Source organism: Ovis aries, chromosome 13 (assembly GCF_016772045.2).
Source record: "Ovis aries strain OAR_USU_Benz2616 breed Rambouillet chromosome 13, ARS-UI_Ramb_v3.0, whole genome shotgun sequence".
In the NCBI taxonomy this organism is placed as follows: domain Eukaryota; kingdom Metazoa; phylum Chordata; class Mammalia; order Artiodactyla; family Bovidae; genus Ovis; species Ovis aries.
This window is the reverse complement of record NC_056066.1, coordinates 20,420,843-20,436,664: the sequence shown is the minus strand read 5'-3', so window position 1 is coordinate 20,436,664 and position 15,822 is coordinate 20,420,843. Positions and strand designations below refer to the sequence as shown.

The window sequence follows — 15,822 nt, the reverse complement described above, 5'->3', positions numbered from 1 at the left end:
ATGTCTTTTCAATATAAATTCAGGGCAGCACACAGTCGATTCACAACAAACTTTAGTTACATGGGATTCCCTGGTAGCTCAGCTCATAAAGAATCTGCCTGCAATGCAGGAGACCTCAGTTTGATTCCTGGGTCAGGAAGATCCACTGGAGAAGGGAGTGGCTACCCACTTCAGTATTCTGCCCAGGAAAATTCAATGGACAGTATAGTCCATGAGGTCACAAAGAGTTGGATGCAACAGAGCAACTTTCCCTTCACTTTTGGTTAAATGAAGGGCAGACTTACTCAAGTTTACAAATGCAGTAAGTAATGAGAAGTCTTCTATGTCTTCCCACAGTGACATTTCTGGTCTAACTCCTGGACCCTCTGAACTTCCTCATCATTCTCTCTGGATTTTCTTTTCTAGATCATTTTCTATCCCTTCCTTCTGCTTTTCTGATCCTCTATTACAAATCCTGTCCCATATGATCATAAGATAGTAGAATTAAAAGAGAGAGAAGACATTGTTTATTTCATCTCCCTGATGATATAACATGATCTAAGGAGTTCAAATTTCATTTAAAATTATATAAGAGTTTGGTGATACAGTCATGATTTAGACTCATGTCTCCAAATTTTTAGTATAATTGTTATCTTTCTACCTCTCAATACAGTCACACAGAGTACACTGGACAATTCACACAGCTCTGTCTGTCGCTGTCTCTTTCCTTTTTCCAAAACAAGGGTCAGAGAATAAGACTGGAGGCAGAGTTCATTGGTGGTAGTGAAGAGGGGTATCATATAAATTCAGTTGATGACTTTTACTTATTCATCTTTTCATTTGACATATTTATTGTTTATTCATAGGACATGTTTATTGAGTATTTCCTATATAACAGGACTCTTCTAGGCATATAGAATACATCACTGGAGATAATATAAATGATGAAGATGATGAAAACAGACAAATATTTCCATTGTTAAATAATCTGCCTTCAAGAGAATATTTTCATTACCAGTCCTGGAAATGCTCCAGAGTAATACTCTCTGTTCACATCCAGAGATGGGAAAAAAAGAAGAAAAATCGCTATTCAAGAATGAGGTGAGAGCTACTGTTATTTAGCAGTGATAATATAAACAAGGAGAACTTGTGGCTGCCTATTCCCCATGAATTCCTTATGAATTTCATTATTTTGTTTGGCACTTTGCTAGTTGCTGTCATTTTATATTTACCAAGTCAAGTTAAAAGGGATGCTCCGGGATAATATATTCTTTTTTTTTTTTTTTTGGAATTGCATTCACTCCCAGAAGATCTATTTTCTTTCAATTTAATGACAACAACAACAACAACAACAAAAATGTAGCTGGAAAGATTGTTCAAAAAGAAGAATTAAACACCGCACACAAAAATAAACTCAAAATGGATTAAAGATCTAAATGTAAGACCAGCAACTATAAAACTCCCAGAGGAGAACATAGGCAAAACACTCTCAGACATAAATCACAGCAGGATCCTCTATGATCCACCTCCCAGAATTCTGGAAATAAAAGCAAAAATAAACAAATGGGATCTAATTAAAATTAAAAGCTTCTGCACAACAAAGGAAAATATAAGCAAGGTGAAAAGACAGCCTTCTGAATGGGAGAAAATAATAGCAAATGAAGCAACTGACAAACAACTAATCTCAAAAATATACAAGCAACTTATGCAGCTCAATTCCAGAAAAATAAACGACCCAATCAAAAAATGGGCCAAAGAACTAAATAGACATTTCTCCAAAGAAGACATACGGATGGCTAACAAACACATGAAAAGATGCTCAACATCACTCATTATCAGAGAAATGCAAATCAAAACCACAATGAGGTACCACTTCACACCAGTCAGAATGGCTGTGATCCAAAAATCTGCAAGCAATAAATGCTGGAGAGGGTGTGGAGAAAAGGGAACCCTCCTACACTGTTGGTGGGAATGCAAACTAGTACAGCCACTATGGAGAACAGTGTGGAGATTCCTTAAAAAATTGCAAATAGAACTACCTTATGACCCAGCAATCCCACTTCTGGGCATACACACCGAGGAAACCAGAATTGAAAGAGACACATGTACCCCAATGTTCATCGCAGCACTGTTTATAATAGCTAGGACATGGAAACAACCTAGATGTCCATCAGCAGATGAATGGATAAGCAAGCTGTGGTACATATACACAATGGAGTATTACTCAGCCGTTAAAAAGAATTCATTTGAATCAGTTCTGATGAGATGGATGAAACTGGAGCCGATTATACAGAGTGAAGTAAGCCAGAAAGAAAAACACCAATACAGTATACTAACACATATATATGGAATTTAGAAAGATGGCAATGACGACCCTGTATGCAAGACAGGAAAAAAGACACAGATGTGTATAACGGACTTTTGGACTCAGAGGGAGAGGGAGAGAGTGGGATGATTTGGGAGAATGGCATTCTAACATGTATACTATCATGTAAGAATTGAATCGCCAGTCTATGTCTGACGCAGGATACAGCATGCTTGGGGCTGGTGCATGGGGATGACCCACAGAGATGTTATGGGGAGGGAGGTGGGAGGGGGGTTCATGTTTGGGAACACATGTAAGAATTAAAGATTTTAAAATTAAAAAAAAAAGTAAAAAAAAAAAGCCCAAAGTTAGTGGAAGGAAAGAAATATCAAAGATTAGAGCAGAAATAAATGAAATAGAGACTAAAAGCACAACAGAAAAGATCAATGAAATCAAGAGCTGGTTGTTTGAAATGATAAACAAAATGAAAAATCTTTAGCTATACTCACCAAGGAAAAGAGAGAACTCAGATAAAATCATATATGAAAGAGGGGATGTTATAACTGATAACACAGAAATACAAAAGATAGTAAGAGATTACTACATACAATTATACTCCAAATAATTTGGACAATCTAGAAGAAATGGATTGATTCTCAGTAACAGAGGTGGTGATGGACAGGGAGGCCTGGCGTGCTGCGATTCATGGGGTCGCAAAGAGTCAGACACAACTGAACTGAACTGAACTGAACTGAACACAACCTTCCAAGACTGGTTCGGGAAGAAACAGAAAATCTGAGCTGATGGTTGCTAGCAAAGAGAATCAATAATTAAAAACCTTCGAATACACCAAAGTCCAGCATAAGAAGGCTTCACAGGTGAGTTCTACAAAACATTCAAATAAGAACTAATATCAGTACTTGTCAAACTCTTCCAAAAACAGAAGAGGAGAGAACACTTTCACGCTCATTCTATGAGGTCAGAATTATATACAAACAAAATAAGGACACTGCAAAGAAAGAAAATTACAAGTCAATATTCCTGATGAAAATGAATGAAAAATCTTCAATGATATATTAGCAAACCAAATTAAACAACACCTTAAAAAGATTGTATGTAATGATCAACTGGGATATTGTCCACTGATGGAAGGATGACTGAAATCTGAAACTGAGTCATTGTGATACACCATATTAACAGAATAAAGGATAAAAATCATATGATCCTCTCCATAAATGCACAAAAGGCATTTGGCAAAATCAACATCCATTTTTTAATAAGAATTTTCCCAAAGACGATATAGAAGAAATGTGTATCAACATAATAAAGTCCATAGAAGACAAACCCACAGCTGATGTTATAACAATGATGAAAAGATAAACACTTTACCTCCAAAAAGATCAGGAACAAGACAAGGATGACCACTCTGTCTACTTTTATTCAATATAATATTGAAGTCCTGTTGCTGCTGCTGCTAAGCTGCTTCAGTCATGTCTGACTCTGTGCAACCCCTTAGACAGCAGCCCACCAGGCTCCCCCGTCCCTGGGATTCTCCAGGCAAGAACGCTGGAGTGGGTTGCCATTTCCTTCTCCAATGCATGAAAGTGAAAAGTGAAAGTGAAGTCGCTCAGTCGAGTCTGACTTCGCAACCCCATGGACTGCAGCCTACCAGGCTCCTCCATCCATGGGATTTTCCAGGCAAGAGTACTGGAGTGAGTTGCCATTGCCTTCTCCGATTGAAGTCCTAGCCACAGCAATCAGGAGGAAAAAAGTAAATGGCATCCACGTTGGAATGGAAGAAGTAAAACTGTTATTATTTGCAGGTAACGTGATAATATATTTCATGTTAGTAGACTTCACCAAAAAAATTCCCTGTTGGAAATAATAAATAAATGCAGCAAAGTTGCAGCATACAAAATTAATGGACAGTTTGAAAGGCAATGACCCTACACTCTAATGTTGATAAAGTGAAGGATTTATATGAGAACAAATAGCCACTTAAGTGGCTTGAACATCGGAAGTGGCTTAAGCATCTTGAACATCAGAAACTCAGATTTTTGTTAAAGGTATGATTTCTTAGAAAAGGAGTTAATGACAAGACTTTTTTCCCTTGATGCAATAGAATAAGAGTTCTAGATTGTAATACAGAAACAGAAGGGGAAAAGTTAATCTGGATGGAAAAGACAGGTGAGCAGAAGAGTCTTTGTGAAGTTGCTGTGAACCTTTGGAAATTAAAAGAAAAAGTAGACAACAAAGCTATATTGAAAAAATGAAATTTTCTCTGTGTTTCTTAAAGAACTTTAGTGAAAGCTACTTTGTTGCCTAGAATGCATAGAAATTTCATGATAAAGTTTCATGGAGAGAAAAACTTTATCTTCAGCTGTGTATACTGCTCTTTCTACAATGTATGAGTAAGACTGGACATGAAAAGAAATGCAATTCCTCAGAAATTCCCAATTCTTTTTCATTTAGATATCTAAAACTATATTTGTATCACCCATTTTCAGAAGGAATTGCTTACCTCCAAATACACATTCTGGGGTAAAAGAGATGTCATCAAGGGCAATAAAGATGTTCTCTTTTCCACTTAAATCAGCTTCAAATGCCACTTTAAATGGACTGTTACTCGAGAGAGGAACATGTCCGTACATCCAACCAGTTCGTTTATTGCCAATCATGGACCACATGAGGATGTTTAGTCCAGATTCGTCAACAGTATACACCTAACAATAGGGAAGAAAACAAACAGAAAAAAATCAACTCTTTGTGGTTTAGGTATTAGAGGAACACAGACACCCAGGTTGTCAGTGAAAGAATGGAGTCTGGCAATGTGACAACCCAATAATACTTCTATATATATATAAAAGCATGGTTGCCTATGGATGTTATATTTTCTTTGGTGAATCAGACTTTTGTTTAGTTTTGTTACATTGATTTCTGTGTACCAACTTAGATATGGCCCCAAAGTGTAACTATTTCAAGTCTCTAAAAAGCTGAAGGCGGTGTGCTACCAGAATTTTTCACCACTTAAAAACAAAACAAAACTAAAAACCATGGAACAACAGACTGGTTCCAAACTGGGAAAGGAATACTCCAAGGTTGTATATTGTCACCCTGCTTATTTAACTTATATGCAGAGTACATCAAGAGAAATGCTGGACTGGATGAAGCACAAGCTGGAATCAAGATTGCTGGGAGAAATATCAGTAACTACAGATATGCAGATGACACCATCCTTGTGGCAGAAAACAAGGAAGAACTAAAGAGCCTCTTGATGAAAGTGAAAGAGGAGAGTGAAAAAGTTGGTTTAACACTCAACATTCAGAAAATTAAGCTCATGGCATCTGGTCCCACCACTTCATGGCAAATAGATGGGGGAAACAATGAAAAGAGTGTCAGGCTTTATTTGGGGGGGGGCCTCAAAATCACTGCAGATGGTGACTGCAGCCATGGAACTAAAAGATGCTTGCTCCTTGGAAGAAAAGTTATGACCAACCTAGACAGCATATTAAAAAGCAGAGACATTCCTTTGCCAACAAAGGTCCATCTAGTCAAAGCTATGGTTTTTCCAGTAGTCATATATGGATGTGAGAGTTGGACTATAAAGAAAGCTGAGCACTAAAGAATTGATGCTTTTGAACTGTGATATTGGAGAAGACTCTTGAGAGTCCCTTGGACTGCAAGGAGATCCAACCAGTCCATTCTAAAGGAAATCAGTCCTGAATATTCATTGGGTGGACTGATGTTGAAGCTGAAACTGCAATACTTTGGCCACCTGATGCGAAGAGTTGACTCATTGGAAAAAAACTCTGATGCTGGGAGGGATTGGGGGCAGGAGGAGAAGGGGATGACAGAGGATGAGATGGCTGGATGGCATCATCGACTCGATGGACGTGAGTTTGAGTGAACTCTGGGAGTTGGCGATGGACAGGGAGGCCTGGCGTGCTGCAATTCATGGGGTTGCAAAGAGTTGGACACAAGTAAGCAACTGAACTGAACTGAACTGACAACATTAACTTCACATACTTTGAAAGAGACAGACTATTTAGGAGTAATCAGAATTAAAGTGCCTCTTAATAGCAGAATGACCTATGTAGTATTCAATGTTAGCCTGATACCTCTACGTTTTTTTTTTTTTTAAATCCCAGTTAGTAATATCACTGTACAGACTATCTTCAAAATGCCTTCAAAGGATCTTCCCTCAAAAGGAAGGAAGTTTTAGACTGTAAAACTTCAAACAGGAACAAAAAATGGAATTATTATTTGATTTACTTTTTTAATGTATTTTGAAGAATTGTAAATATTTGGAAAAACGGTTTCTGGTTCTGATGGCTAACTGAAAACATACATTTATCTATACAACTCAATAATGTTTCCATCCACAGAAACACTGGACAATTAGAAGCATATCTACTGATGTACAAAAATGGTATGTTCTTTCTGGAAGTTTTAAATTGAATGCAAACTGTTGGTTGAAATTACATAAACAAAACTGAGGAATTTGCAAACATCCACAGGTGAAAAAAACACACAAAATTGACTGTTCCCAGCAGAATTCTGGAATAACTGTAAGAGATGGACAGCATAGAGAAGAATCTATGCCTGTGTCACCAGCTTATAATTAATCAAAGAATTCCATGAAAAGCCCGGTCAGTCATTACGTTAGGAGTTATTGATGCAGACTTGCATACCTAGAACACACAGGTTGGGTATGTACTGCTGGAGAAAGTAGTTTGCTATGGTGGCCATGAGCAGAGCAAACTAATGAACACATTAAACAAAAAGAATTAAATATAGTGGACTGCACAGGGATTAAGATTGAGGGTAGGAGGAGAAGGAGGCCACAGAGGGTAAGACGGTTGAGTGGATGATCAACTCAATGGACATGACTTTGAGCAAACTTTGAGAGATAGTGAAGGACAGGGAAACCTGGTATACTGCAGTCCATGGGGTCGCAAAGAGTCAGACATGACTGAGCGACTGAATAACAATAGAGATTAATAAAGCATAGTGAGCAAAGATCATGCTTTTTGATAGTTATCATTGATAATTATATACTGATGATGTCTAAGGAATTTTAAAGAATAGAATTGCCAGGAAAGTAGATGACGTTTACAACATGCACCTAACTGTAGTAAGTCATAGAGCTGTTTGAGAGGGTTAGTTTAAGTCAATAAAATTTTGCCAAAGGTCTTTTTTTTTTTTTTTGGAGGGATAGGTAGTTTAAAGTATGCAATTAATTTTCATCAAAAATGGATAAATATTTTATAGAGATTTACTAAAAATTAAGTGTCCACTTTACAGAAAAATATAGCAATTAGAATGTAGAAACACAGGGAATAAGAAGAAGTAAAGGAAATACAATCAATCTAAATGAAGACAGAGCTAACAGGGTAAATAATGAAACACATGAACAAAAAGACAAATAGAAAATGTACACAAAAAATGGTTTGTGTAGATGTGAAAGAACTGCACTGATTTATAAAGTCTTAGATTATAGAAAAAAAAATCCAGCCATAAGCTGTTTATAACTGATGTTCAGTTCAATCCAGTCATTCAGTTGTGTCCAACTCTTTGTGACCCCATGGACTGCAGCACGCCAGGCTTCCCGCCCATCGCAAACTCCCAGAGCTTGCTCAAACTCATGTGCATTGAGTCAGTGATGCCATCCAACCATCTCATCCTCTGTCATCCCTTTCTCCTCCTGCCTTGTATCTTTCCCAGCATCAAGGTCTTTTCAAATGAGTCAGTTCTTCACATCGGTGACCAAAGTATTGGAGTTTCAGCTTCAGCATCAGTCCTTCCAATGAATATTCAGGACTGATTTCCTTTAGGATGGACTGGTTGGATCTCCTTGAAGTCCAAGGGACTCTCAAGAGTCTTCTCCAACACCACAGTTCAAAAGCATCAATTCTTCAGCACTCAGCTTTCTTTACAGTCCAACTCTCACATCCATACATGACTACTGGAAAAACCATAGCTTTGATTAGACGAAACTTTGTTGGCAAAGTAATGTCTCTGCTTTTTAATATGTTGTCTAGGTTTGTCAAAGCTTTTCTTCCAAGAAGCAATTGTCTTTTAATTTCATGGCTGCAGTCACCATCTGCAGTGATTTTGGAGCCCCCAAAATAAAAGTCTCTCACGGTTTCCATTGTTGGGATGAATAAGATGTTAAAGTATTTATTTTTAAAGTGGTAAGGATGTCCGTATTATAAACAAACAAAATAAGAATTTCTCCAGCACATATAACTGTCTTGAATCTTCATGCATTCCACCACATGGCTTTGAAATATAGAAGCTGAGAGCAATAAAAACAGGAAACCAAACTGAGACTTTATACTGGAGGAAAAATATCTTTTTCCTAAATTGTCAAATTAAGTCAATAACAGTGAGTAAGGCTGTAGAGGATCATGATTTATCTCTGTGTTTCTATCATCTCCGTGTATCTATCTATCTTTGTTTCAACTAAGAAGCAATCATTCTCTTACACATCTATAGAAAATTTATAAAGGTATACATAAACTTAACAATGATAACAAAAGCATGTCTAATCAACAAAGAGATGGCATAGTATTGAATCAACAGTGTTGGAATAAACCAGCTTCGTACCTGGAAAGAATATCATGAGTTTCTAACTTCTCACCACATATACACAAAATCAATTACAACTGTATTAATCAGTTAGATCTGAAAATCAAAATTATGTGATAACAAACTAGTGAGAATATTTTGCTACTTATGACAGGAAAAGGCTTCCTAAACAAAGTGTTAAAGCCAAAATCTATCAGGAAAATAGATTGATGGATTTCACAAAATAAAAATGGAAAAAAAAAGTTGCTTTAACTATGAATATATTAAGTGTTTTTGTCTTTTTAAGAAGTAATATTCAGCTTGGGAGCCAGACTTTAAAGCAGAGTTGACTTTTGGTTCTTTTTCAAGGTGACTTTGTACCTAGCTTGCTTTTAGGCAGGTGTAAGAAATATCTTCTTTTGCAAATTCCCATGTCTCTCTCCTAAAACTGTGGCTTGATTTTAATTTTTAGCAGCATAACTCTTCAACTTGAGGTCACTTTTCTTTTCCCTCTTTTATTATATTCTAAAGGGAAAGTCTAATTTGAAGGTCATATTCGATTAGCTCCTTCTCCTGAGTGTCAACCTTTGCATTTCACAGAGTGCCTTCTCAGCCTGCTAATTTATACTTTAATAGAAACTAACAGCAAGGTTTTTCCCATCCTGAGATTTATTTTCCTATTATATACAATAAAAGATAACAGCACATGTCAGCACTGTTTCCTCTGTCTGCACTATCGAAGCATCTCTGCCATCAAGGTCTGTGCACCCACCTTTGCTAAGCTGTTAACATAAGCCCATGATTCTCACTACACAACACGTTGGATGAAACATTCTGCTGGACACATTCTCCTATGGACACACTCCCCGTCACAGCATCCTCAGTGTCACATGAACTGCTCAGCAAAATGCCTGGCACACCAGGGACAGTCTTACCTTTCTTGTCTTCTATTCAGTAAGACCCGTCAGAAGAAATATAGGACATTGATACAGGGAGACTCTTGAAGCTATACTCAAAAAGGGAAGCAATCACTGGAAAATACTTGGGTTCATTTTAACTACTGTTCTTGCGTATTACCTGTGTCCCATTTTACAAATGACTGACCACCAGCGTGTGTACACATTGAGAATTACTGCCTTAGTACATGACTATGTTTTTGCTAAAATAGTATAAATGCTCAAATGAAGGGTATTATCTAGAGTTTGATAAGTCTGTTTAGAGGGCAGTAATTTGCTAAGTCTGCTCATCTACACAGATTTCCTACTTTTTAATGCCTGGAGATATTTGCATGTATCATTGTTTCCTCTATTAAACATTCTCTGAGGTTATTCTCAAAAGCTGCCATTGATAAGCAGTGTACCACCACTTATAAAGACTATGAGGTTCAGCATGTAACAGGAATGAGAACGAAATTGTTACTCTGGGACAGTTAAAATGTGTTTAATAAAAGAATAAAATTATAGACCAAATAATGATAATGCCTCTCAGCAACTTTTATAATAACATAATATCATAAAAATACATTTTAAAATTAAGCATTAATAATAAAGAAAATGACTAAGCAGACAATCTGATGTGTAAATTGCCTTAAGCATGTGCCATACAAACTAGAACCTATTTAATTTTGAATGCACAGTTCTATAAGTATATATTAAACTTTTTGAATATATTTTGTCCTTCCTGAAACTTAACATTTTTATCATTTCTCCTTTTGCTCAACATATCACTGGAAGAATTTCTATAGCACTAGTGATAATTAAGAAATGGGCCAGGTCCTTGCCTCTGTCGTAACATCACATGGTAAAAATCAGAGACTTGGGGCAAGTCCATAATTCAGGTTGTCAATTTGTAAGTTATGACTTTATTGAACTAAGTGGTAATCTAGTGTCCTGATTTGTGTGAATATAATCTCAAATGGGCTTCCCTGGTGGCTCAGATGCTATAGTGTCTGCTTGCAATGCTGGAGACCCTGGTTCAATCCCTGGGTTGGGAAGATACCCTGGAGAAGGAAATGGCAGCCCACTCCAGTACTCTTGCCTGGAAAATCCCATGGACAGAGGAGCCTTGTTGGCTACCGTTCATGGGGGTTGCAAAGAGTCGGACACGGGTGAGCGACTTTACTTACTTACCTAACTTAAATCTAAAATGCATTTTCTTTTATTACTAGGAACTGTTTATAGACAATATTTTATTAATTCATAATTCAATTACTTCTGATCATATTATTATATATGGTGATAATGTCAGTTGCCAACTGGTGTATTAGATGTCCTTTCTAAATACCTCAAAATACCTGGCCCTCAAAATTCATTGTGCTCTGCATCACCCCTAGAGGGCCCAAGGTCGTTTTGCATTTAAGAAACGGCTGAATTTAAGTGAGACTCTTTCCTCTTTTTTAGCCACATGGCTTGAAAGATCTTAGTTCCCTGACCAGGGATTGAACCCAGGCCCTTGACAGTGAGAGCACAAAGTCCTATCCACTGGACTTCCAGGAAATTCCCTAAATGTCTTATTCTGAAGTTTGGAAGTCTGGAAGCAACACAGGGAATATAAAGAATTTCCTCTTGCATTGTTTGAGAGATGGGGGCCCCTGAAAGGGCCAGTTCTTCTAATAGGACAGATATAGATCAGATAACAAACCCAAGAGGACTCTGAAACTGACCAGAAAGGGCTTTGAAAAGTTTGACAAAAAGGATGTAGTCTTGGTGGCTCTTGTCCTTGAACAGCTCATTCAAAAGTTAACCTTCAAAAGCAGCAGAACAAAAGGATTAAATGTTATGTCACAGGGGTAATTATAGAAAAAAGGAATCCTGATAGCATCCCCCGCCCCCAACACCAAACACACACTATACATTGAGGGTGCCATGTTTAGGAGAATGATTTAAATAACTGTTACACCAATTTTTTTTTTTTTTGGTTTGTTTTTTTTTTCTGTTACACTGGTTGTTGTTGTTCAGTCGTTAAGTCCATGTCCAACATTTTGTGACCCCATGAACTGTGGTACACCAGGCTTCCTTGACCTTCACTATTTCCTGGAGTTTGCTTACACTCGTGTCCACTGAGTCAGTGATGCCATCCAATGGTCTCATCCTCTGTCTCTCCCTTCTCCTCAATCTTTCCCAGCATCAGGGTCTTTTCCAATGAGTTGGCTAGCTCTTCACATCAGGTGGCCAAAGAACTGGAGCTTCAGTTTCTGCATCAGTCCTTCTAATGAATATTCAGGGTTGATTTCCTTTAGTATAGACTGGTTTGACCTCTTTGCTATCCAAGGAACTCTCAGGAGTCTTCTCCAACACCATAGTTCGAAAGCATCAATTCTTTGGTCCTCAGCCTTCTTCATGGTTCAACACTCACATTTGTACATGACTACTGGAAAAACCACAGCTTTAACTATACAGACCTTTTATGGCAAAATGACGTCTTCGCTTTTTAATATACTGTCTAGGTTGGTCATAGCTTTTCTTCGAAGGAGCAAGTATCTTTTAATTTCATGGCTGCAGTCACCATCTGCAGTGATTCTGGAGCCCAAGAAAATAAAATTTATCACTGTTTCACTTTTTCCCCATCTATTTGCTATGAAGTGATGGGATCAGATGCCATGATTTTCATCTTTAGAATGTTGAGTTTTAAGCCAGCTTTTTCACACTCCTCTTTTACCTTTGTCAAATTATATTAGTAATTCAAATCAAATTTATATTGAAAACCACAATACGCAGAATATAAAACAGGCAAAGTATCTTTTAAAGACCAGATTTCAATCATTATTGGAGAGAATAACAGATGATTTTGAGCAATAAAGTATGGAAAATAAAATATGTTATAAAAACCCATCTAGTTCTGGGAGGCAGTAAATCATATTAACTAAAAGCATAGGCTGGAGCCAGTGGGTATGGGAACATCATGGCCTGCCATCTCTTAAATAGTACTGTGACCTTGAACAAATTCCTGAAGCTTTTTCTATCTCATTTTACTCAACTGTTAAAGTGTAGATAATGTCATTATATTCCTCACTGGATGGTTGAGGATTCAGTTCAGTTCAGTTCAGTCGCTCAGTCGTGTCCAACTCTTTGTGACCCCATGAATTGCAGCACGCCAGGCCTCCCTGTCCATCACCAACTCCCGGAGTTCACTCAGACTCACGTCCATCGAGTCAGTGATGCCATCCAGCCATCTCATCCTCGGTCGTCCCCTTCTCCTCCTGCCCTCAATCCCTCCCAACATCAGGGTCTTTTCCAATGAATCAGTTCTTTACATCAGGTGGACAAAGTATTGGAGTTTTAGCTTCAACATCAGTCCTTCCAAAGAACATCCAAGACTGATCTCCTTTAGGATGGACTGGTTGGATCTCCTTGTAGCCCAAGGGACTCTCAAGAGTCTTCTCCAACACCACAGTTCAAAAGCATCAATTCTTCGGCTCTCAGCTTTCTTCACAGTTCAGCACTCACATCCATACATGACCACTGGAAAAACCATAGCCTTAACTAGAGGGACCTTTGTTGGCAAAGTAATGTCTCTGCTTTTGAATATACTATCTAGGTTGGTCATAACTTTTCTTCCAAGGAGTAAGCGTCTTTTAATTTCATGGCTGCAATTACCATCTGCAGTGATTTGGGAGCCCCAAAAAACAAAGTCTGACACTGCTTCTGCTGTTTCCCCGTCTATTTCCCATGAAGTGATGGGACCAGATGCCATGATCTTTGTTTTCTGAATGTTGAGCTTTAAGCCAACTTTTTCACTCTCCTCTTTCACTTTCATCAAGAGGCTGTTTAGTTCTTCTTCACTTTCTGCCATAAGGGTGGTGTCATCTGCATATCTGAGGTTATTGATATTTCTCCTGGCAATCTTGATTCCAGCTTGTGCTTCTTCCAGCCCAGCGTTTCTCATGATGTACTCTGCATATAAGTTAAATAAGCAGGGTGACAATATACAGCCTTGACCTACTCCTTTTCCTGTTTGGAACTAGTCTGTTATTCCATGTCCAGTTCTAACTGTTGCTTCCTGACCTGCATATAGGTTTCTCAAGAGGCAGGTCGGGTGGTCTGGTAGATTAGATCAATGTAAAGGACTTCAGTGTATAGCATATAGTAACCATCTTACAGTATTCTCATTTTTTTCCCACTGCTCTTACTATTTTTCTAAATATCACATTAAAAGAAAACACAGCAAAATTTACAACCATAAGGACATGGCAATAATGGCTTCCTGAACAGAAGATTTACATGTTGAATTCCATACATTTTGCAGAAATCATTTAGCTCTAAAACTCAACTTTATTATGTTTAAGATTTGTTTTTTGATGTGGACAATTTTTAAAGTCTTTATCAAATTCAGTACAATATTGCTTCTGTTGGTTCTGCTTTTTGGTTACTTGGTGATGAGGGATGTGAAATCTTAGCTCCTCAACCAGGGATTGAACCCATACCCTGTACTAGAAGGCAAAGTTTCACCTTATCCACTGGGCTGCCTAAAACTCAACTTTAAAATAAAACTCACCTCAACCTCATAGGCTAACTGTTCTGATATATGAACAGTAAGCTTCTGGGAAGCCCCTTTAGATATATTAACTCATCTGTTATCACTGAAAGAAGTTTTAGGAAATAGTTCATTTTTCTCCCTTGAACAAAGAAATGCTTCTATAAATTACAAAGAGCATTTTGAATAGTATTAATTACAAAAGTTCACTTCCTTTTTGTGTCTTTAAAAAATGAGTCTAGAGGAATAAAGGGCTATTAGGTATTTGTAGGGAAATTCTCTTGTCCTGTGCCAAACTTTACCTCTTTTCATAGATATTAAATAATTCACCTGAGCTAGCATTAAATATCAGGACAAGTCAGAAGCTAGGAGCTGGACTACTGAAACTAAATAATCTCATGGGAAATTAATTTGGTTTCACTTAGGACTTTTTTGGCAATATGTATCAGAAAACGGCCAGCACCATTTTAAAGAGTGCTTTTAATTTTATATGTAGGTAGGTAATTGAAAGAAAGAAACTGACCTAGAAAATAAAGTATGTATTAGCATTGCTCCATAAATCATGAGCCTGTGAATCAGAGGATACTGAAGCCTGAATAGACATCTTATTATTCTGAATATTATTCATTCACTATCCTGAATATTATACATTTAGTATCAGTCTTTCTAGTCTCTATAAAACATTTCTTTCATCATGCAGCTTTCTACTTTGTAGGATGAATAGATGTGAATTATTTGGCTTTTTATCCTAAAAAAGTAATAGGGACATATAATTGAATTTCACCTTGATCTCATCAACTGTATAACATTTTGATTAAACTAACTTTACGTGATGCCCTTCACTAATATACTAATAAAATTAAAGTGTGTTTTATTTAGAAGATAATCTTAATATGCCAATGAAGAGCTCAGGCTTGTTCATTATTTGTAGGAATTGTTTTCCAGTTTATTCATACACCCAACTTTAAATCAGCTGGGGACCCCTGGAAATCATCTATCTTGCCTTCCTGTTTCACATCCACTTCTGATTTCCTCGTCTTACCCCCAGGTCCTGTCCCTTTTCCACACAGCATATCTTCTAAATTTTCAAAGAAGATGTTATTATCCCTCAGTTTAATACTCTCGGCTCTGGGCTGAATATATCCCCTCAGATTCATAAGTTGAAGCCCAAATTCTCAATGTTTTGATTTGTGGAGGTTGGGGTCTTTGGAAGCTAATTAGCTCATGAGCGTGGGGTCCTGTGGATTAGATTAGTGTCCTTTTAAGAACAGACCCAAAAGAGATGATTTCTATCCATCAGTTGAGCACACAGTGAGAGCCAGTTATCTACAAACCAGGAAGCAGACCCACAAGAGGAACCAAATTGGTCCATACCTTGAAAGACTATGGTTTTTCCAGTGGTCATGTATGGATGTGAGAGTTGGACTGGGAAGAAAACTGAGTGCCGAAGAATTGATGCGTTTGAACTGTGGTGTTGGAGAAGACTCTTGAGAGTC

The 15,822-nt window shown here is 37.5% G+C and overlaps 1 protein-coding gene across 3 annotated transcripts in view; it reads right to left on the bottom strand.

Moving 5' to 3' along the window:
• The window catches only part of MALRD1 (MAM and LDL receptor class A domain containing 1), a 600,846-nt gene that overhangs the window by 139,495 nt on the left and 445,529 nt on the right, over positions 1-15,822 (bottom strand). For all 3 annotated transcript variants that reach the window (XM_042230497.1, XM_060397269.1, XM_042230498.1), the window contains one exon: positions 4,806-5,007. In XM_042230497.1, coding sequence (XP_042086431.1) covers positions 4,806-5,007 — 202 coding nt within the window. The remainder of the gene's footprint in view (positions 1-4,805; positions 5,008-15,822) is intronic.